This window comes from Trichechus manatus, unplaced genomic scaffold, assembly GCF_000243295.1.
Source record: "Trichechus manatus latirostris isolate Lorelei unplaced genomic scaffold, TriManLat1.0 scaffold00006, whole genome shotgun sequence".
Lineage (NCBI taxonomy): Eukaryota > Metazoa > Chordata > Mammalia > Sirenia > Trichechidae > Trichechus > Trichechus manatus.
In genome coordinates, this window is record NW_004443942.1 from 22,865,773 (window position 1) to 22,888,807 (window position 23,035).

Below are 23,035 nucleotides of genomic sequence, written 5' to 3' on the forward strand. Positions count from 1 at the left end.
AGCCAGGCACCATCTAGCTGTACTGGACTCAGTCTGGTGGAGGCCTTGGTAGCTGTGGTCCGTTAGTCCTTCGGACTAATCTTTTCCTTGTATCCTGTTCTCTTCATTCTCCCTTGGTCCCGAAGGGATGAGACCAGTGGAGTATCCTAGATGGCCGCTCACAGGCTTTTAAGACCCCAGAAGCTACTCACCAAGGTAGAATTTAGAACATTGTCTTTATAAACTGTGTTATGCCAACTGAGCTAGATGTTCCCCGAGACCTCCATGGTTTCATTTGGTTTACACCCAGTTTATAAAAGCTCCAGAGTTCTTCAAGTCCATACTTAAGCTACAAGTTGTAATTTTTCTTCAATTATGGAAAGCCTTGCAATTGTGACTCTTTAATTTCATCTGGGAGAGGATTATGGGACTTTATGATTTAATGAAGAGGTTTCAAGTTAAATGTTGACTGATTCGGAATCTCTTATTAAGTCAGAGACTTTTCTAAGGACAGACATATTAAGGACAAGGAAAATGATTATCTTAAAGTTACTTCCTATATGAAAAATTTAATTATAATAGTACAATGATTTTTAAGAATGAGGCGATTTGTTTAAAATTAAATTATTTGGGTTTAAAACAAGCAAAATACTGAGTTAGACCTGAAAGAAAACACTGCTCTTTACTTCTTGCTTTAACTTACACACACAGGTGATTTCTTTAGTGTAAGTTTGAAATAAACTTGAAGCCTTTGAAATGGCTTCTGTTCTATTATTTAAAAATAAATACAATGGACTGATTGCTAAATGAGAGCATTCTGGGGATTTATTGATCTCTTGAGTAACATGACATTACTGCACATAAATAGTAAGGACGGAGCTGCAGATGGACTTGATCTTTTGGCCGTGTTAGGTTTAATGAGACTTTTAGATATCTCAGCTGTAATGAATGAAGTTGAATTCCTCTCTCCTGTGGTTTTTTGTTGCTTTTTTTTAAAAGGTATTTTTATTTATTTATTTTTGAATTGTAGCTACAGTTAGAAAAGGTTTCCTGGGATTAGGAAGTGTAATTATTTAGGCAGCAAACAAAGAGTTGTTTTAGAAATTTTACTGTCATTAGGAGAAAGTTTAAAAAGACTGGAATTCCATTGTCTTGTAAGAAGTAAGAAATATTTATTGATTCCCAAATGGAGCTGAAAAAAATCTTTCCTCTTTTAGAAAGTTGTGAATGACCCAGCGAGAGCTCTAGTAAGCTTTACTGAACCAAGCTGCTAATAGTTATTTAATGTTATTCTTCAGTGTGAAAGAATCTCCGTAGATTTTCCTTTTAATCTCTTTGAATTGCAGGCTCATAAACCTCTCTGATGAGTCCTGCCAGTGTTTTCTTAGATCCCACCGTTGAGACAATGGAGCCACAGAATTCTTTCACCTCTTGTTGTCAGACAAATCCAATAGAACACAAGGTCAGAAGGGCCAATACTTCTAAAGACTGAAAGATTCTTTTTCAAGTAACCACATAAATTATTTGATTTTATATTCTTCAGAAATTTTTCTTCAACTCTAATGCACTGCTTACTATATGTAAGTAAATTTGGAAGTTTCTCTTGTCTCCATATTTGTTTAAGCTTGTGATCATCACAGCACAGGGTGTGAACAGACCTTTATGTTCCCAGATACCTTAGAAAATCTGAACCCATTCACTTCAAAAGAATCAGGAATCATGTAGTGTCATTAGACGCAAGATAGAGCACACCAAATGCCACGCAATGCTTTTTCTTTCCAAATGACTTTTTTGTTTTGTTTTAGCTTTTGGTAGTTATTACCATGCTGTAGCTAAGATTCCAGATTTAAAAGATTGGATGTCTTCCTTTAATTAAGTAACCACTTTCTAAGTTTATGTTTTCTCAACATACTTAGTATCATTTAACCGGAGAACTCTATAGGTTTTGGCTTTTCAGATACCTATAAAATGTTTCATTGTAATGACCAAAAATATTTATAACATGTAATACTACAAAAGAAAACTAACTTATCTGTTTTACAGATCCCATGCCTGTTTCTAGACAATTATCAAAGCTAATTACAGGGTTAGTGTGATTACTTTAGGGAATAGAGAAGAATTGAGTTTTCTAATTATAACCACAATAGTGGACAAGCAGAGATCATTGTTTAAAAAGAAAGAAAGAAAAAAACACATTGATTTGTTTGTGCTCCTTCCTTGTAATAGTAGTGTGTGTGTGTGTGGGGGGGTTGCTGTCACCCCATTCCTTGGACACCTGCCTCTCAACAAAGGATCTTGGTCACCCCCCTACCTCCCGCATTTAGATTCACCTTTTACTTGTATGTACCCCCTCTGCTCATTATACAGTTCTCCAGGGATCCAATTTTCCCGAGTTAATCACCCCAGCCTTTTTCAGAAGTTGTTAGATTACCGTCCTTTCCGAGAATACACATTTTCTCATGAGACTCATTCTTTCCCCTAACTTTTCTTTCCTTATCTCTATTTAAAATGTGTCCATTAGAATCTCCGGCACTGTCTTTTTAAAACTTTTCAGTGAAGTTTAACATACAAAGAAAGAAGTTCTCAGATTGTAAGTGTACATACCCATTTAACTGGCATCCTAGAAGGCCCCTTGTGACTCTTTCTAGTCACTCCTTCCCTCTCCTCCCTTACTACATCATAGAGTAGTTTTGCCTGTTACATTTCATATACTGGGAATCAGATAGTATGTTTTTTTTTTATCAGGTACTGACTTTTTTTTTTATTTTTTATTTTATTTTATTGTACTTCAGGTGAAGGCTTACAGAACAAATAGTTTCTCATGAAACAGTAGTACACATGTTGTTTATGACATTGGTTAACAACCCCACAACATATTAACCCTCTAAATTCTCAACCTTTTTTTTTTTTTTTTGGTGAAAATATACATAGCCAAAGATAACATCATTTCAAAAATTTCTACATGCACAGTTCAGTGACATTGACTACGCTCTTCCAATTGTGCTGTTATTCTCACTTAAGATGAAGGCTTACAGAACAAAATAGTTTCTCATTTAACAGTTACTACAAATGTTGCCCTCTGACAATGGTTAACAATCTCACAACACATCAACAATATCCTTACTCAGCCTTGTGTTCCCTATCACCAGCTTCCTTGTCCCCTTCTGGCAGGTACTGACTTTTGAAAACAGAATCCCCACAGAAGTTTGGATTGTGTGCACATGGTATTGAATAATCAGGTCAATATTTGGATTTTAGACACAGTCACAGAACATGGACATACTTTAATATACTCCTTTTACCAGGAAATACAGTCTAAGCTGATCTTTCAACCAGAAAATAGGTAGCTACTTTAAAGGTCCTGTGGATAGAAATAAAGAAGAGGAAAAAATAATAAAAATGTAGAAGCTATTTTTTTGAGTAGGTGGAATAATAGAAAGGATTACAAGATCTTATAGTAATTAGGTGAGAATAACAATTGCTTTCCAGTAGAGGAGCAGAACAACAAGAAGCTGACTTGCTTGGCAGTTATATTTGCCAGTTGTTTCTCATTAGTTATTTAAAAATAAAAATGGCAAAATGGATATATATGAATGGGTTGTTTTTTCTGTACAACTAATGTATTATAGGTGTCCAGGATTTGGAGCCCTGGTGGTGCAGTGGCTAAGAGCTAAGCTGCTAACCAAAATGTCTGCAGTTCAAATCCACCAGCCGCTCCTTGGAAACCCTATGGGGCATTTCTGCTCTGTCCTACAGGTCACTATGAGTCGTAATCAACTCAGCAACGAGTTTGCTTGGTTTTTAGGGTAGGTTAGATTAAGAAGGCTTATTCGTCTTGTCATTATCTCTGTCATTTCTGATTTGCTTCAATTGATTTCAAAATTGCTTAAGATATCTATAAAATAGTCTGGACTATAGACAACTTGGTTGTTAGTTGATTACACCTATTTTTGCCCTGAATAGGAGCTGTTCAGTGCCAATTATTACCTCCCTTCCTCTAATCAAAAACAGCATTTCACTTCCTCATTCAAACACACTACCCTGGTCCTTCTGACATAAATTGATAGATGAGTAAGAAAATTAAAAAACATATGATAAGATTTTTTTTCTCCATCCTTGAGACTTTTAGGTAGAATACTTTCTTTAAATTAGGAATAACTGAATGAGGAATAACTAACATGGCCAAACATACTTTATATGAAATGTAGAAATTGTTTTGTTTTACTCAGAAATTAGCATCCTGATATACTCTGCATAAGCTCTTCAGTGAGCCTGCAGAGATGGAAGAACCACCCTCGACCACTGGGCAAGGTTTGTATGTCTTTGGATTTGGGGGAGAGTCTGACAGACTTGTTGGTACCCAGTAAAAATGAAGTGATATTAATATTTGACATACCTTAATATAAAGCCATGGTGAGTTCAAAATATTGTATTATCTGTTCATCTATTATAAAACTGTGTAACTCACCAATAATTTTGAACAGGTAGTTATTAAATATAATTAAATTGCAGGCATTCACACAAGGGAACAAAGGGAAGCATTATCAGCAAGTGAACAAGAGACTAGTGAGACAGCTAAAGAAAATTTCATTGAGGTGGGGGGTGGATTTTAGTAGTTTCTTTTTAAGCATTGACTTCTAGAAGAATACAAGCATACACGAAGTATAATGTGCCTTTAAAAACAAAGACCAGTGCTTCCCATCTGTAGCTGTTTTCTTTATCTCAGAGTGCATGCTTATGCTACCTAGACCATACTCTTTGAATTCAGGTTGAACTCCAGACTTCTTGGACCTTCCATCTGTAGGGAAAACTTTGTCCCAGAAAATAACAGTGGAACATCAATACAATACAGTCATGGGATTATTGAAATACTAAATTCTCTTTTAAGTTACTTATTGTTTTGCAAGCAATTAAAAATCAGATGACTAATATCCTCTTATATTTGGGTAGAGCTTTCTTCTCCAAAGCACTTCTAGCCTAATCTCATTTGAAGACCACCCTTCTGAGGTATAGATGAGGAAGAGAGAACCCGTTTTAAGAAATGAAAACACTGATATACCTAAGTTTAGAAAACTAGTAAAATATTACAACGAAGGTTGTAGTTAATTATTTTTACCCAAGTCCACACTGCCACCTTACATACAGATACAGTTTATCTGACAAAAAATGTCCCTATCTCCCACAAAATAGCTGGTCACAATCATCAAATTGATTTCATGGCTTTGCATGTTGAATATTTATAGAAAAATGGGATAGATTTTGACTGTTAAAGTTTATAAGTGGTATGTTGTGGATTTTTCAGTCAGCTCAAGTCAGTAGCCTTAAAACTTTGTTGTGAAAAGTAGTAAGCTAAGTTTTTTTAATGGTAGGTAGGTATATTAGAATTGGGTATATATAATTGGTATAAGTAGGGTTGCTATGAGTAGGAATCGACTTGATGGCAGTGGGTTTGGTTTGGTTTGGATATTAGAATTGTAGGCACCAGGCTGGAGCTGCCTTCTCCGCATTCTTTATGGTTATGATTAAAGTATCAAAATTAAGTGTCTAATTGTATATTTTACAGAAGATGATCTAAGAAACATTGGACCAGTAGATGCGCGAGTATATCTTGAAGAAATGTCCTGGAATAAAGGTTGGAACTTTTTTTTTTTTGCTTGACTACAGTGAAGAAAAATATTAGGGATTTTCAGTAAGAAAATTAGATGTTAGGTAAATAAGTTTTTTTTTTTAACTACTTTGGTATTTGCATTACTCTCTGTGTAATATGGTAAATAAAGTCAAAGACAGTAGTTTTTTTTTTTTGCTTATGTTGAGAACTGAAATGAATTCCTGTTAGAATTTTTGTTCATTTTCTCTCTATATGGAATCATAAACTGTCAGGGCATACACTTCTACTTGTATGCTAGATTTTTACCCTCACTTTTTGATTATTTCTTAGAGGGAAAAGAATAATCTGTCATTCCACTTGATGTATCATAAAGTCATAACTTTTTTACCTTTTCTATTACTAGAACTTTAAAATTTACATCCAGTTTTATTTCCCAGTTCTTATGATAATTTCTTAAATTACTCTGGTTATCTAACATTGTTAAGTTAGGAAAACAAACTTTTCTAAATGGAAACCATGAGTACCACACGTCCATGTTTCTCTGGGCAAATGAAGAAAATCTTACTATTTCCTAGATTTTATATATATTTGGAGCCCTGGTGGCACAGTAGTTAAAGTGCTTGGCAGCTAACCAAAAGATCGGTGGTTCGAACCCACCAGCTCCACAGGAGAAAGATGGGACAGCCTGCTTCCGTAAAGATTACAGCCTTGGAAACCATTTGGGGCAATTCTACTCTCCTGTAGGGTTGCTGTGAATCGGAATCGACTCAACGGCTGTAGGTTTGGTTTAACCCTATAGCTTTGTTATTCAACCCAGCCTACCAATACCCTAGGGATTTATAAAAAATTTAATAGTGAATATGGATAGGTAGAGCACATCCTTCCTCAAATCAAGTTTATCGGAATATTTTCTAATGGGAAATTCTTAACTTTCAGTGCTCTTAGGGAGTTGGGTCACAAGCCATATTGACTTAAAAGGGGAATCATGTTTTTGCCTATGTTGCCAGTCCCAACACCACCCCGTCACCCCCCAATGAAATCCTGGAGTGGAAATTCTTATTTGCAGTGAATAATTGGAAAATTTGATGGTTTTGTATAATTGAGGTTCCCAGTGGTGGTGATAGTTTTATCACAGTAAGTGGGGAGAGCTACTGCTGTGAAAATAGAATACACCAGTGACACAGCCTGTCACTGCTAGTTCGTGGAGGGGACAGACTAGAACATGTGATTTATCACTGAGACTAGGGAGACCTGCCCAACTAGTTTTTTGAAAATATAGTTATGTGTTACCTTAATAGTCAGTGTGTGTATGTATGTGTCTGTGTTTACTCTCTTACTAGGCATATCAATCCTTCTTGCTATAGTTGATAGGGCTCATATATTTTGTTTCCAGAAAGCAGTGATTCCTGATAACACGATAATAGTAAAAACTGTGGTTTTTATAATTTTTCATTTTTCACTAACCTTTTAAAAATATAAGATTTTATTTTGAATTAAGAATATGGATTGATGGTGGTTCAAGTATCTGTTCAGTCAACAAATATAAGAGCTTTCTGATGCAAGTGAAAATGCCAACTTATTGAAGGAGATGCACAGCATGAAATCATCAAGAGTTGTCAGAGGTGTTGTTGTGCCTGGTACTCCCTACAGCAAACTTGACAGTGAAGCAGATAAAGAATTCAAACCATAGCCAAGTTAATCAGTAATAAGCAGCTATAGTGTTATAGAATGTTGGAGGAGTGTTATAGGATGTCCTTAGATGCTTATTTGGAGCCCTCGTGGTGCAGTGGTTAAGAGCTACGGCAAGCTACAGCTACCAACAGGTCAGTAGTTCAAATCCACCAATTGCTCCTTGGAAACCCTATCCTATAGGGTCACCATGAGTTGGAACCTACTCAACAGCAACACGTTTGGGTTTTTTGGTGTATCCTTATAAGAGAAAATACTGTTCAACAACTGCACGAAGCCATTATTTTTACAGGAATATTTAAAACTAATCACATTAAGTTTTCAAGTAAAAATGTTTCAGTTGAAAAGGGCAGGCTTGGCAGATGAAGTAAAATAAAGTGATCAGCTGGGCAAGTAAAAAGTTGTCTGGAGATTCTTTCAGTTTCAGACAGCCTTGGAAGGGGAAGATCCAGAATAGTTGATTAAAAAAAAACCTACAGGATAGACATAACCACGCTGTCGTCTGCTTGATCAAGACATTTCATCAAATGATGCATTTTATTTGCTTAAAAGGCACATGTGAAGAACTGTTGAGATGGAAGTTAGCCTTTTCCCTTACAGTTAGTGTATTATACAATTTGGTCAATTTGTTGGTTTTCGTTCAGTGTACTTAAAATGATTTGTTATGGTATCAGTTTGTAAAGATATAATGATAGCATACTGTAAGAAGGAATTTCAGCAAGATACGAGTTTTTAGTGAGCATTAACATTTGGAATCATCTGTGACAAAACTCCAGAGTAGCCCATGGAGCCCCCGCATCATTTACTGAACACGTCACTTCAAACTGTTTCTCAGTGTTCACCGAGGTGGTAAAAAAACAGGAGGGGGAGATTTAATTTAAGAAAATCGTTGGTTAGAATATATACTTTTTAGACAAGTTAATAGTAAAACATTTCACTTTGAAATCATGCTCTACTACATATGTATATGTTGGCTCAGACAGGGAGGATAGCATTTTTCAATTCAAAATTAAATTATTTTTCTTTATGCAGAAAAAAGGCATTGTGGTGAAGAATAAATAGGATTAGGTAAATGAATTCATATTTTCCTTACTGATAAAAGAGGCACATAAAGTTGGCTTACTTGATAGCTAATTTTACCAAGGCTGAACTTGATTAGAGAGCAACGACAAGGTGTTTGAATTTTTCTTTTTCTTTTTTATACTGCATATGACAGAATCTGAGTGTTAAAAAATGAAGTTTAAAAACTGAATAAACAGATTTGACTGTAGGAAATCATGAGTCCTCTGAGAATTATTTATCTAATAAAAAATTATGACAGTAGTAAAATAGATTGTGATCAATAAGATGTTTTTCTTTAACAGTGATTTCTCACAGACAGTAAAATGGAATGTCTGGTGGATCCAGAGATCCTTTCATTCATAAGACACAAGCATTTCACCTTCTCAGGAAGATGATAAACTTAATAAAATTTCTACCAATAGTAGGCTAAACATTGTACCATATTGCCTTCTTTGGGCAGTCTCCCTTCAGTGATTGTCCTGTTGGCTCATAAATCATTACAACAAATATATTCATATAGAAAAACAAATAAACCCTGTTGTTGTGTTTATATATTTGAGTTAGGATCCTTAAACTAGTGGGATAGTAGAACAAAGTATCCATATGCTTAATTTGTTAAGCAACTTAGCACAGATACACTCCAGGCAAAAACCTCCAGCTCCTTAACTGTGAGAATGGGTATGGCTTTGTTTTCCTCTTCCGGTCACAGTGATGTTTTAGACAGATTGAGAAGAATGTAAACTTTACATTATTGAGAAGAATGTAAAATTTACATGAATTTTAAGAAAACATAAGACTTCAAGTAAATAGCATGGGTCCTTTCTGAGCATTCCGTCTCCTCCCAAGATTTTTGTACGTTGATTCATAGCTTCAGTCCATTTATTCTACAGATAAAGATTGTAGACAATTTTTAGAAACACTGCCCCCATGCAAGAGGTTTTTCTAGCTCTCATTTAAATACATTTTATCTTTACTGAATACTTAAGCTTCCTAGGACTACCTTAACAAATTGCCACAAAGGGCTGAAAACAAATTTATTCTTTCATAGTTCTGGAGGCTAGAAGTCCAAATTTAGCCTGTTGGCAGGGCCATGCTTTCTCTGAAGGCTCTAGGGGAATCTTTCCTTGTCTCTGCTGACTTCTGGTAGCCCTAGGTGTTCCTTGGCTTGTGGCAGTAGAACTCCAGTCTCTGCCTCCATTGTCACATGGTGTTAAGTTCTTCACTACATGTGTCTGTCTCTCCTCCTCCTTCCTCACCTTCTCTTATAAGGACATGAGTCATATTGGATTAGGGCCCACTCTACTCCACTATGACCTCATGTTAACTAATTACATCTGCAAGTACTTTACAGCAGCCCCCCCTTATCCGCAGTTTCTTTCTACAGTGTGTTGTGTGCTGTCTGCTGTGTGCAGAGAGTTAAATAAAAATGTTAAATGAGTACACAGCATGATGAAATCTCACACCGTCTCGCTCCATCATTCACATAACTTTTATTACAGTATATTGTTCTACTTGTTCTATTTTATTATTATTCTTGTTAATCTCTTACTGTGCCTAATTTATAAAATAAACTTGATCATAGGTATGTATGTATAGGATAAATCTCAGTATACGTAGGATTTGGTACTATCCGTGGTTCGAGGCAACCACTGGAGGTCTTGGAACGTATCCTTCTTGGAAAAGGGGGGAATACTGTATTTCTAAATAAGGTCACATTCACAGGTGCCGGGGATTAGGACTTGGACGTATCTTTCTGGGTGACAAATGAACACAAAACACTGAGTTTCTTCCTTTGTTTTGCAATTTCTGTGGAATAAACTGCATTTTTTTTTTTTTTTTTTTAAATATTAACAAAGTAGTTACTGGTAATCATTTAAATCATTTTTTTTTCTTTGCAGATGATCACTCTTTTTCTCTGAGCTGCCGATGTGGTGGAAAATATAGTATTTCCAAGAATGAAGTAGAAGAAGTTGACCTGATTTCTTGTGATACATGCTCACTAATTGTAGAACTCCTTCATTATAGCTGAAGTTACTCACTACTTGGAATCCTTTAACTGTGTATTCAGACATGATGAGGAGAGTCCATTCGAGCAAACATGAAGCTTAAATGAGTAGATTCTCTTCATTGTCATCTCTGTTACTTGCTGAGAAAATATAAGATTGTTAAGCAGAGGCCACCTCAGATAAATAGAAAATTAGTTGTTTTTATTTATAATTTATACTTACCTATTGCTCCCCCAAAAAGGATTTGAATTAGAAATTAAATTTAGTCAATTCCTGTCTAAGAACTTTATTATTGGTTTGTTTCCTCCTTCGTACAAAATAAGAATTTTCTTTTTCCTCCTGTTTAAATGGGTAACAGTATCATCATATTTGTTTACTAAAAAAGCAGATGATGTTTCTAGTTGCTAAAGTTACAGGCCATCCTACGTCTATCTCAAATTCTAGGGTTATTAGAATTAAATTAGAATCTTTGTGAATAACATATGAGCCTTGTTCCCCCATAATGAAGGCTGAATATGGATATTCATGAGGTTATTTCACAGTTAATAAAGAAGGCAGAATGGCAACTATAGAAAAAAGGATGGCTTCAGACGCAGAAGGTTCAACTCCATTCCTGGCCCTATATTTTCAAATGCATATGGCTGTACTGAAGGGAAGGAGTCCTGGTGGCAAAACAGTTAAGCACTCGGCTGCTAACTTAAAGGTTGGTGGTTCAAACCCACCCAGTGGCTCTGCGGGAGAAAGACCTGGCGATCTGCTCCCATGAAAATTATAGCCTGCAAGAACCTAAGGGGTTGCTGTGCATTGAAATTGACTTGACAGCACCCAACAGCAACAACAACATACTGAAGTGTGGAGTAAGCTCTTGAACATGGCCATTTTCGATTTTAGAATGTAATTTACGAAATGGAAGCTTTAAAAAAAAATCATAAAAAATTGGAAATGGGTACACTAGTTTCCTTTTCATTTCAGATTATTTAGATTAATGCCTGTAATTATGAATAACAAAACCATTGCACTGCTTGTATAATGAAATGGTCTTTTTTATATTTTTTATTACAGCTGACTGTAGATGTCATAACCCTTAAATATTTATTTTTCTACATATATAACATTCTGTGTAAAATATAAGTCAGCATTTAAAGAACCTTAAGGAATCCTTTACAGGATCACTGAAAAATTTTAATTTAACTTCATATGAGTCAGCCAAGCGTATGACATAGAAGCTTTTTAGGTGAAAACTCTTGGTGTTGTCAGGTTGGACTTCTAAATAAGAGTAGTTAACTACTCTCAGTCACAAATGTAACTGAAGTATAAGGCATGTTCACGAAGAGTAGATTACTTTCATTATACCAGTAACACCAAAAATCCCAAAAGTGAGGTAGTCTTCTAGGTTTTTCCCCTAAAAATATTTTTACATCTGTCATAAAATTTAGATGACTTATTTTGGTTTATATTTTTATCTATCCATATACTTTGCAAGCTATATTTAACATAGCTTGCAGAGTGTGTGCCGCTTATTCCTTACACTTAACAAAAATAGCTAAAACTGAATAGCAAATAGTTTATTGGTGAATACATGGTTTCAGTGACAATAATTCACTTAAACAGGAGATAGTAAGTCAAAAGAATAAATGCTTGCTAATCATCAGAAAATCTGTGGCCATTGGGGTTGTCACGTAGGAATCCAAAATCACTCAAAGGCCAAATCTGTAAAATAAAAATGTGGTTGAAGACAGTTAATGAAAGTGATATTATATTATCATCATAATCCTTTTTTTCCATATATCTCTTTTCTCTATGCCAGATAATTATATGCTTTCTCTTTACTCTTCAGTCAAGAACAATTTTTTCTGCATTATAATAAGACTTTAGAAAATAAGCTTGTAGGTATGTATGTATTTAAACTCTGAAGTTTGGGCCATTCAAACAATATACAAAAAATTATGTATTGTGTGAATATATATGTGGGTATATAATTGTGTATGTATGCTTGCTTTTACTACCCCAAATAAGAGTTAACTGTAAACCTTCAACTTAAAATGTTTAGGATTTGGGTACTTCAATATGACATCTGTTTAAATGTAAAGAATCCTGTAAATTATCCAACAACCCCAAATATTCATGTGTGTTTTTCCCTTACTGCTGTGACAAAAAGGAGGAGCTAATGAAAACCACCTTTTCCAAGACTCAAACATTTACTATAACCACAATTAAGTCCTGTACTCACTTTACTGAGGTATCCTAGTATGGGGTTGTTGGACTCTAGACTGGCTCGACTGCAAACAAATATACCCACTCTTCACTTATCGACTGTCTCTGCAAATGAATATACCCACTCCTCACTTAACCGTCTGATTATCTGACATTTTGCATTTACAACAATAGTAAACAATCTACTCTCTATTTTGCACGTTAACGACATACATCTGGCAGTAACGAATGCCGAGGTGAGAGGTGAGAGTAACACTGGCTGTGATGGGTATGTGTCAACTTGGCTGGGTGGGCCATGATTCTCAGTGGTTTGGCAGTTATGTAATGATGTAGTCATCCTCCATTTTGTGATCTCATGTGAGCAGCCAATCAGTGGAAAAGGGTGTTTCCTTGGGGGTTTGGCTTGCTTCCAAGAGAAATGATGTTTCAGCAAGGCTCACTCTCACTCTGGATGCTGCATCCGACTCATCATTATCTGACCTTCGGTTTTTGGGACATGAGCAAGTAGCCTGCTGCCTGACCTGTAGATTTGCGATCTGCCAGCTCCGGTGGCCCTGTGAGCCAGCAGCCTGCCATCTGACCTGCGAGTTTTCACATAATGACCTGGTCTTTGAAACCTAACCATGTCAGTAAGTGAGGAGTGAGTGTATTTAATATATGTGCTCAGGCTATATATTGTTGTAGAAGTTGTACAAGAGAAAAGTAGATTTTTGGAGATTGCAGGTGTTCAGTCAGCTATAACTAAAGTTGTTTGAAATTTATTATTCAAACAAAAATTACTCTGGGGATTCTTAATTACCTCTATCTATAGGGAGGGGGACAGTACTGTTTTATATACAGCTATGAAATAATTACCAGCATGTTCATAAAATGTATTCATTGCAACAGTTAAGTCCAATGACAGCCCTTAGATTTCAAAGTTCATGCTGAAAGCAACTTTTTTTCCTACTTAGAGAAGAAAGCCTCCATCTTAAACAGAAAACACTACCTTAAAGAAGATACGTCCTCTTATTAATCCATATGGAATAGGTCCATAGTACCTGGAATCTGTAGAATTCTGTAGATTATCACCTTCTAACCAAACATGACCCATTGGCACCTAGAATTAGAGAAGAAAAGCAGCCCCTTTAAAAAAGAAAAAAACTAATTTGGGCACTACAAATAAAAAACATGCGTTTTGGTGATGAGGAAAATGTCCTAAAAGTTCTTTTATAAAATACATACAAATCCTACTATTTACATTTTTGCTTTTATTTCTTGCACAACAAAATGATAATTTTTAGTCAATATCAAACGTTTCAACTTTTTTAAGTCTTACCTTTTTTTGTAACATGGTTCCCAAACAATTTGTTACACAAACCCCAAACAGAGGTTATGAGAGATCAAAATAGTGTGACAGGGTCATTAATTTAATAGACTTCAAAGGAGGTCATTAGGATGCTGACTGAAAATGTGCCCTCCTGTCTCAGTAACAGCATAAACAGGGCAGCCACTCACTCTGCAAAATCCTGGGGCCAGTACCAAGGCCAGACTTATTAGAATGCTCATGATGAACTACATGGTAATTGATTGTGACATCAATTACAAATAATCTCATCATTTTATTAGAGTGGGCTTGTCAGAATTCTAATTAAGATCCCTGTTCTGCCTTTGTACAGGCCATATCTTCAATGCATTATACTTCAATAATGACCATCAAGAACTAGGAAGGCATTAAAAAATCATCAGTTTTAAAATTAATGATGACCTTTTACTGAATGAAAAGACTCTATCTCCTATATGTCCTATATATTAACTGGTTATCATAACTTTAAAATTTTACTCTATCACAATGATAAACATACTTAGAACACAACACATTACTTTAAAAAAAGCCTTCTGCAGTATGAAACATTTGCCCATTAATATCTATTGACTGTAATCTTAAAAAATTATTGTTTAGCAACAATTTTTAAAATTGCTTTTTAAAGTCTGTACAGTTTTGTTACCTAAGAAAGTTGAATTATTGACCAGACTGAAGTAATTTATTGGCATGGGATTTATTTTCACTATTCTTTTGACTGGCTTTTACTTGGGAACCTCATAATGAAGAAAAATATCCTTGTTGAGTTTAATAAGTTCATACAAGCATGTAAAATTTGCATTTCACTTTATATCAGAGATTACATAGCTTTGGAATGTCTATATCATAGAGAAATATTTGCCAAAAACCTTCAAGTTAATTCTTTGCATTTAGATACAGTTAAACGTTCAATCACTGTATTTACAGAAAAAGGACTTAAAAGTTTCCTAAAAGAATATCAGATACTACAAAATTACTCTCACTTTTATCAGTGGAGCTAGTTACAGATTTTAGGGCCAAGAGAAATGCTAGCTCTTACCTATATAATAGGTAGATTTATATGCAGTGGAACATAACACTACTCAAGTAGAAAAATAAGTACATCTCAGGTAACAAAAGGAAGAACAAAACCAAATTTTGAAAAGCCATGTATAATGAACATTCTGAAGTATTGCCTTGGAAGGAGCTATAAAGTGAAAAAGATCTTTAGTGTTTAAATTTCCATAGTTTCTCCTTTAAAATGTGTGTTTTTTTTCCATGAGTTCTAAATATTGGTAATGTAATGAATATTTACATAAAATCATACAGTTACTGTTTACAAGAAAAGAGAAAAAATTCTGTGTACTCATAAGACAACATACTAACTTGAGGAGATCTTTTTTTCCCCAGCCAAGTGATCATAAACCAGGATCCAATAGAAATTCCATCTGTCCCAGAAGATTTCCCAGTCTTGCCTGCCCACACCAAATTCTCTGATCCATACAAAGTCTACCTTGCTTGGGACCCTCAATTATAACGTCAATTGCCTGCTTAACTTTTGTGTAAGTCTGTGTGTGTGTGTAAAAAGTCTACTTTTGTAGACTTGACTATTTTATGAGAAGGTAAGTTCCTAACAGTAATTATAATAATCCTAATTCTTTACAGCATAGTTGTAATTCATATATTTGCTGCTGATTAATACTTTTAAGTAGAAATTCTTTTAAAGCACAATGATAACTGCCACTAGCTAGATAATTTTTGTGGCAGTTATGGCCTAAGTTTCTTCCAAATTAGCTAAATAAAATGATGAAGTATTATCTTAGGTGTAACAAAATTAACAACTACAGAAGCCACCCAATGGTTATAAAGAATCTTCTAAGAGAAACCCAAAATATATCACCAGAAGCCTTTAGAAGAGTGTGACCCAGGTTATCTAAACCTAGCCCTTGATTGCAAGGGATGAAACGAAGGGGAGGAATAGTAGACAAAACCAGTATCTATACATGGCTTTCTAATTCATTTAAAAAAAAAAAAAATTATCCTTAAAACATCCAGTGAAGTGCAGTTATTAATATTTAGTAGAAATACATGACATGCTATTATCTGAAACCCATACACACATCCTATTGCATCCATTTAGAGTAAAGGAATAATCTCTACATCTCACTTATTTCAACATTTAACGTAAGGCACAGAAATCAAGGAAATAATCTTGTCACTGATGCTACCCTTAATATAACTTAAGCTTCTCTATAAGTAGGAAGACATTTAAATGTGAGTCTTAAAATAAAAGCAGCCACCTTTGTTGACCTACCTCAATTGTTTTTTGGTATGAGAGGAAGGGTGTATACTTTGTCTTTAAATTCAACATTATACAGGTATACACATATACAGTAAAATATACTCATTTTAAATTTTGACAAGAGTGTTGAAAAATGCAAACACTCGTGTAACCATCACCACCAATCAAGATAACATTTCTATAACACAAAACAGTTTCCTCCTGCTCCTTTGCAGTCAACCCCTCATCTCCACCGCTGGCCTAGTGACCTGCTTTTTGTTACTGGAAACTAGATTTGCCTGCTGTACAATTTCATATAAATGGAACTGCACATTACATACTACTTTGTGTTTGGCTTCTTTCACTCTGCATGTTTTTATAATTATGTCTGTATGTTGTTAGGTGCCTTTGAGTTGGTTCCGACTCATAGCGACCCTATGTACAACAGAATGAAACACTGCCAGGTCCTGCACCATCCTCACAATTGTTATGCTTGAGCCCATTGTTGCAGACACTATGTCAATCCATCATGTTGAGGGTCTTCCTCTTTTTTGCTGACCCTCTACTTTACCAAGCATGATGTCCTTCTCCAGGGACTAGTCCCTCCTGATAACACATCCAAAGTATGTGAGATGAAGTCTTGCCATCCTTGCTTCTAAGGAGCATTCTGGCTGCACTTCTTCCAAACAGATTTGTTCATTCTTTTGGTAGTCCATTGCATATTCAATATTCTTCGCCAACACCATAATTCAAAGGCATCAATTCTTCAGTCGTCTTTATTCATTGTCCAGCTTTCGCATGCATATGAGGCGATAGAAAACACCATGGGGCTTGGATTACGCACACCTTAGTCCTTAAAGTGACATCTTTGCTTTGTAACACTTTAAAGAGGTCTTTTGCAGCAGATTAGCCCAATGCAACGTGTCACTGATTTTTTTGCTGCATCCACGGGGTTGATTGTGGATCCAAGTAAAATGAAATCCTCAACAACTGCAATATTTTCTCTGTTTATCATAATGTTGCTTATTGGTCCAGTTAAGATTTTTGTTTGCTCTATGTTAAGGTGTAATCCATACTGAAGGATGTAGTCTTCGATCTTCATCAATAAGTGCTTCAAGTCCTCTTTGCTTTCAGCAAGCAAGGTTGTGTCATCTACATATCGCAGATTGTTAATGTGTCTTCCTCCTAACTGATGCTGAACTTGTCATATAGTCCAGCTTCTCAGATTATTTGCTCAGCATACAGATGAAGTATGTTTAAAGGATACAACCCCGACGCACACCTTTCCAGACTTTAAACCACTCAATTTCCCCTTGTTTTGTTCAAATGCCTGCCTCTGGTTTATGTACAGGTTCCGCATGAGCACAATTAAATGTTCTAAAATTCTCATTCTTCACAATGTTATCCATAATTCGTTATGATCCACACAGTTGAATACCTTTGCATAGTAAATAAAACACAGGTAAACATCTTTCGGGTATTCTCTGCTTTCAGCCAAGATCCTATCTGACATCAGCTATGATATCCCTTGTTCCACGTCCTCTTCTATATCTGGCTTGAACTTCTGGCATTACCCTGTCGATGTATTGCTGCAACCGCTTTTGAATGATCTTCAGCAAAATTTTACTTTTGTGTAATATTAATAATATTGTTGGATAATTTCCACATTCTGTTGGATCACCTTTCTTTGGAATGGGCACAAATATGGATCCCTTCCACTCGGTTGGCCAGGTATTTGTCTTCCAAATTTGGCATAGACGAGTGAGTGCTTCCAGCACTGCATCCATTTGTTGGAACATCTTAATTGGTATTCTGTCAATTCCTGAAGCCTTGTTTTTTGCCAATGTCTTCAGTGCAGCTTGACTTCTTCCTTCAGTATCATCAGTTCTTGATCATATGCTACCTCCTGAAGTGGCTGAACGTCAACCAATTCTTTTTGGTACAATGACTCTGCCTTCCATCTTCTTTTGATGTTTCCTGTATCATTTAATATTTTCCCCATGGAATCCTTCAATATTGCAACTCGAGGCTTGAATCTTCTCTTCAGTTCTTCCAGCTTGTGAAATGCCAAGTGTGTTCTTCCCTTTTGATTTTCTATCTCCCAGTCTTTGTACATTTCATTACAATACTTTGTCTTCCTGAGCCACCCTTTGAAATCTCTTCAGCTCTTTTACTTCATCATGTCTTCCTTTCACTTTAGCTACTCTACATTCAAGAGCAAGCTTCAGAGTCTCTTCTGACATCCATTTTGATCTTTTCTTTCTTTCCTGTCTTTTTAATAACCTCTTGCTTTCTTCATATATGATATCCTTGATGTCATTCTACAATTTCTCTGGTCTTTGGTCATTAGTGTTTAATGAGTCAAATCTGTTCTTGAGATGGTCTCAATTTAGGTGGAATATACTCAGTGTCATATTTTGGCTCTCATGGACTTGTTCTAATTTTCTTCAGCTTGAACTTGCATATAAGCAATCGATGGTTTTTCCCACAGTCAGCCCCTGGCCTTGTTCTGAATGATGATACTGATCTTTTCCTTCGTCTCTTTCCACAGATGTGGTCAATTTGATTCCTGTCTATTCCATTTGGCAAGGTCCACATGTATCGTCGCCGTTTATGGTGGTGAGGAAAGGTATTTGCAATGGAGAAGTCGTTGGTCCCACAAAATTCTATCATGTGATCTCAGGCGTCGTTTCTGTCACCAATTCTGTTATTTTCCAACTACTGTTCCTTCTTTGTTTCCAAATTTCGCATTCCAATCACCAGTAATTATCAATGCATCTTGATTGTATGTTTGATCAATTTCAGACTGCAGAAGTTGGTAAAAATCTTCAATTTCCTCATCTTTGGCCTCAGTGATTGGTGCATATATTTGAATAATAGTTGTATTAATTGGTCTTCCCTATAGGCATATGGATATTATCCTATCACTGACAGTGTGTACTTCAGGATGGATCTTGAAATGTTCTTTATGACGATGAACGCAATGCTATTCCTCTTGAATATGTCATTCCTGGCACAGCAGACCATATGATTGTCTGCTTCAAAATGGCCAATACCAGTCCATTTCAGCTCACTAATGCCTAGGACATCAATGTTTATGCATGCTATTTCCTTTTTGACAACTTCCAATTTTCCTAGATTCATACTTTGTACATTACACGTTCCTATATTAATGGATGTTTGCAGCTGTTTCTTCTCATTTTGAGTTCTGCCACATCAGCAAATGAAGATTAAAAATATTATACTATATATAAAATCAGTCATTCATTCCTATTTATTGCTTAGTCCATTCTAAATCACAATGTTTATCCATGAACTTGATGGGTATTTGGGTTGTTCCCAGTTCGGGGCTATTACGAATAAAGCTCCATGAACGTTTGTATAAAAATCTTTTCAGTAAATACCTGTAGTTGTCATTGTTAGCTGCCATCAAGTCAACTCCAAGTCATGGTAACCTATGTTTAAGTACAGGATACATTTTGAGACAACATCTGTGTATTTTGTGAAGTTTATCCATAAATCATCTATTTTGATTTTTGTATACTGATCCTACAGCCTGCGATGACCTTAGCAAATTCACTTTGATTTTTCTTTTGGTTATGGGTCACATTTTCCCACTTCATATGTCTGGTAATTTGTGATTGAATGCTGGACGTTTATTTGTTGAGTGTCTGCATTTTGTTTACTTTCTGTAAGGACTGTTGAATGCTGAGGGGCTTTGTTTTTTTTGACATGCAGTTAAATTAGCTATGGGTCAGCATATTCCTTTCAAACTTGTTTTTAAGCTTTTTATGTTGGGTCTGTGGTACTCTTAACTCTCAGGGATAGTTTAGCCTTACTACTAAGGCAGGATCCTTCTGGGGTCTCTACTGAATGCCCTGGATATTCAATGACATCTGTCTACTATGGCTGGTCAGAACTCAGTGACTCTGTGTGAGCTCTGAGAATTTTTCAGCTTACACCTCTGCAGTAGCTGTTTTTTGTTCAGTCTCTTAAATTTCACCATAAGCAGGCACAGTTTAGTATTCAACAAAAGTCAAGGGAATACCTATATAGCTTTCTGGAGATCTTTTTGTAGCTCCCTCCTCCCTGATAGTTTGATTCATAAATTCCAACAACTTAAGCTTCCCTCTACTCCAGTCTCTTCTAAATTCAGTGAGACCTCTGTGCTTTGTTTGAATTTTCCTTCCTTGAACTGTGGTTTGAAAACTGCCTTAAGGCAGAAGTTGGGGCAAGTCTAAGTCTCACCTTGTTTATTTCCTTCCTCTCAGGGATCAATAGTCTTGTACTTCTTGCTGTGCAGTGCCTGAAAACAGTTGTTTCACATATTTTATCCAATTTGCTAGATCTTTATGGAAGGAGAGCAAGTCCAGCACCACTTATTCCATCATTTGCAGAAATAAATGTTCAAATTATCTAATTTTTAAAATCTTTTTTGTTGTTATTGCTTTGCATACTTCATTACAATATAAAGAGAATGCTCTTGGTGAGGAATAAAATTTTTGGTGTAAGTAGAGTATGCATTTGACATCTCCACCTTGTGTCCCTTTCGGTAGCATCCTCTTTATGCTGTTTTCCCTTTTCCCGATCAAAATCTCTAGGAAACATTTGTCAAACTTATCAAGCAGTTCTGTACAAATAAGGAGGTTTATCAGAGTATTGTTTGTATCTTAAAATTGAAAACAATATGAATGTTTCTCAGTAGGCAGAGATTAAATAAAATTTAGTTCTTTATATAATATTAGACAGCTGGTAAAAAGAGAGAGAGAGAGATGGAAAGAGCTCCATGATAGTCACTAAAAAAAGTTTCAGGGCAATGTGTATAAATGTTAAAAAAAAAAAAAAAAAACAACTTTGTTTTATATAATTCAAAATTTACATTTTATGACCAGCATGTTACATATCTTAAAATGCTTAACCCTTCCAATGATACTTTCACTTAAAAAAAAAAAAGGGAGCATTATTTATCCTGATGCATGTTAGGAAGAATTTAATTTTAAAAATTTTGTTTTTGTTTAGTTTGTCTTTGGTTTTGTTTGTCTTTGGTAGTGCAGAATGAGAGGGAACTCAACTTTCAGCCCTATATAGAGTCTCTCCTTCTTTGTGTAGGAGAAGCAAATGACTGCAATTAGCCATATTATAACCAAATCTCTGGGTCACTAAAATATTAGGCTAGCCAAGAACTAATTAATTTAAACAAACATAGAGTACAACACATACTCAGTATGGGTCTGAAACTCAAAACCTGACCTTTCTATTAAAACAAAGCTCTGGTATGAGGTGAGGCAAGGAACAGAACAAAAATTTCCTTTCTAACTCAAACACAGTTATTGTCTGTTAGATTAACCTACTGGTTATCACTAAATTGAAAATTCAAACCAGATAAGAGAAAAAAATTTCCACAGCAATATCATTTTAATAAAATATAAAGAGCATAAAATGGTATTTTAAAAGGTACTTATTTTTATAAAACTATTATTACTTTCCAACTAAGACTGAAAAGGATTCCAAAAAACACATTTACTGTGAATGTTTTACAAATGGCCAAAAATGGAAATCCCTAATTCCATCTTTTTTATTAATTCTCCAAATCAAAACTTTTAATATTTAGATTACTCTTCCTTTTATCCTGCTGTAAATCTGCCATGCCAACTTGAATGAGTGCATAAAACTGAATAAAAATATATGGATATATGTTTTCAGTGACTGCCACATAGAAACTGTTTTTAGTTTTGTTCAAATCTGAATTTTCCCAGGATCTTAAATAGAGCCAATCCAGGGATATCTAAATTTTAAAGCATTAAAATAACCCTTAAATCATTCTTGATTTTCCTTTTTACGTCAGAAGTTTACTTCCTGCGCTATGATAAAAACTAATCTCAGGGCTGGACAAAAGAATCAATCCTCTAGTTCTCAGCTGTACTTAAGGAGGTCTACTTAAGTGCCTCCTTTTTAGTGCAAGCAACAAATGTAATTGCCTCATGGCCTGCGGGTGTCCATTTAACAAAAGAGGCTTTTGTGAACCAACCCACAGGTGTTACCTTTCTTGAAAGAAGTGAAATCTGATGAAAGGGTCCACAGTATCAAATAACACATTTACTAAACTGTAATCAAACTCACTTATTTGATTAAGCAAAGAACATCTAATTAAGAAAACGTTCTGACTTAAGATATTTCTACTTTTGACCTTTCAAAAAGCCTCACAACAGAAAATCTAAGAACACACTGATTTTTAATGAACCCTGTATTTGTCACATATTTTACAGTTTGTTGTTAGGTGCCATTGAGTCGATTCCGACTCATGGCAACCCTACAGGACAAGAGTAGAACTGCTCCATAGGGTTTTCTAGGCTGTAATCTTTATGGGAGCAGATCGCCAGGTCTTTCTCCCACAGAGCTGTTGGTGGGTTCAAACCTCCAACCTTTAGGTTAGCAGCCAGGTGCTTAACCACTGTACCACCAGGGCTCCTAATTTTACAGTTTACAATCAGCAGTGATAGGTGTGCTACTGGCGCTACCTACTGCTCATATTGCTTCAGTGGTTCTTCTAAAATGATGAGGAAAGAACAGGAAACGACAGTCGTTAAACAAAAACCACAAAGACGAGAAGCCAAGTTTTTGGAACCCTCTTTTGACATGATTATCTGACTTTTACCTTTCCTGTACTGCACAGGAAAAAGAGAGACACAGACATGCACAGTTTATGATAGGTACTCAATCAGATAAAACATTGTTTCTTTTTGGCAAGAGTAAATGGGAGTGGTATATTAAGGGCACTCTGGTTCAAAAATATTTATTTTTCACACATATCTTAAAGATTTTATTTGTCTAGTGGAATAATCAGAGCCCTGGTGGCACAGTGGTTAAAGAGACTG

At 35.5% G+C, this 23,035-nt stretch overlaps 2 protein-coding genes across 5 annotated transcripts in view; one reads left to right on the plus strand and one right to left on the minus strand.

The window, feature by feature from the left end:
- Nucleotides 1–14,578, plus strand: part of DNAJC24 (DnaJ heat shock protein family (Hsp40) member C24) — a 47,446-nt gene extending 32,868 nt beyond the window's left edge. Inside the window, exons 4-5 of the mRNA XM_004369747.2 lie at nucleotides 5,543–5,611; nucleotides 10,237–14,578. Coding sequence (XP_004369804.1) covers nucleotides 5,543–5,611; nucleotides 10,237–10,367 — 200 coding nt within the window. The 3' untranslated portion in view covers nucleotides 10,368–14,578. The remainder of the gene's footprint in view (nucleotides 1–5,542; nucleotides 5,612–10,236) is intronic.
- Nucleotides 11,893–23,035, minus strand: part of IMMP1L (inner mitochondrial membrane peptidase subunit 1) — a 99,111-nt gene continuing 87,968 nt past the window's right edge. For 3 of the 4 annotated variants that reach the window (XM_023737971.1, XM_023737964.1, XM_004369748.3), the window contains 2 exons: nucleotides 13,547–13,657; nucleotides 11,893–12,054 (listed from right to left, as the gene is read on the minus strand). In XM_023737971.1, the coding sequence (XP_023593739.1) occupies nucleotides 11,986–12,054; nucleotides 13,547–13,657 (180 nt within the window). In that variant the 3' untranslated portion in view covers nucleotides 11,893–11,985. The remainder of the gene's footprint in view (nucleotides 12,055–13,546; nucleotides 13,658–23,035) is intronic. The other variant, XM_023737975.1, reaches the window with a different exon arrangement.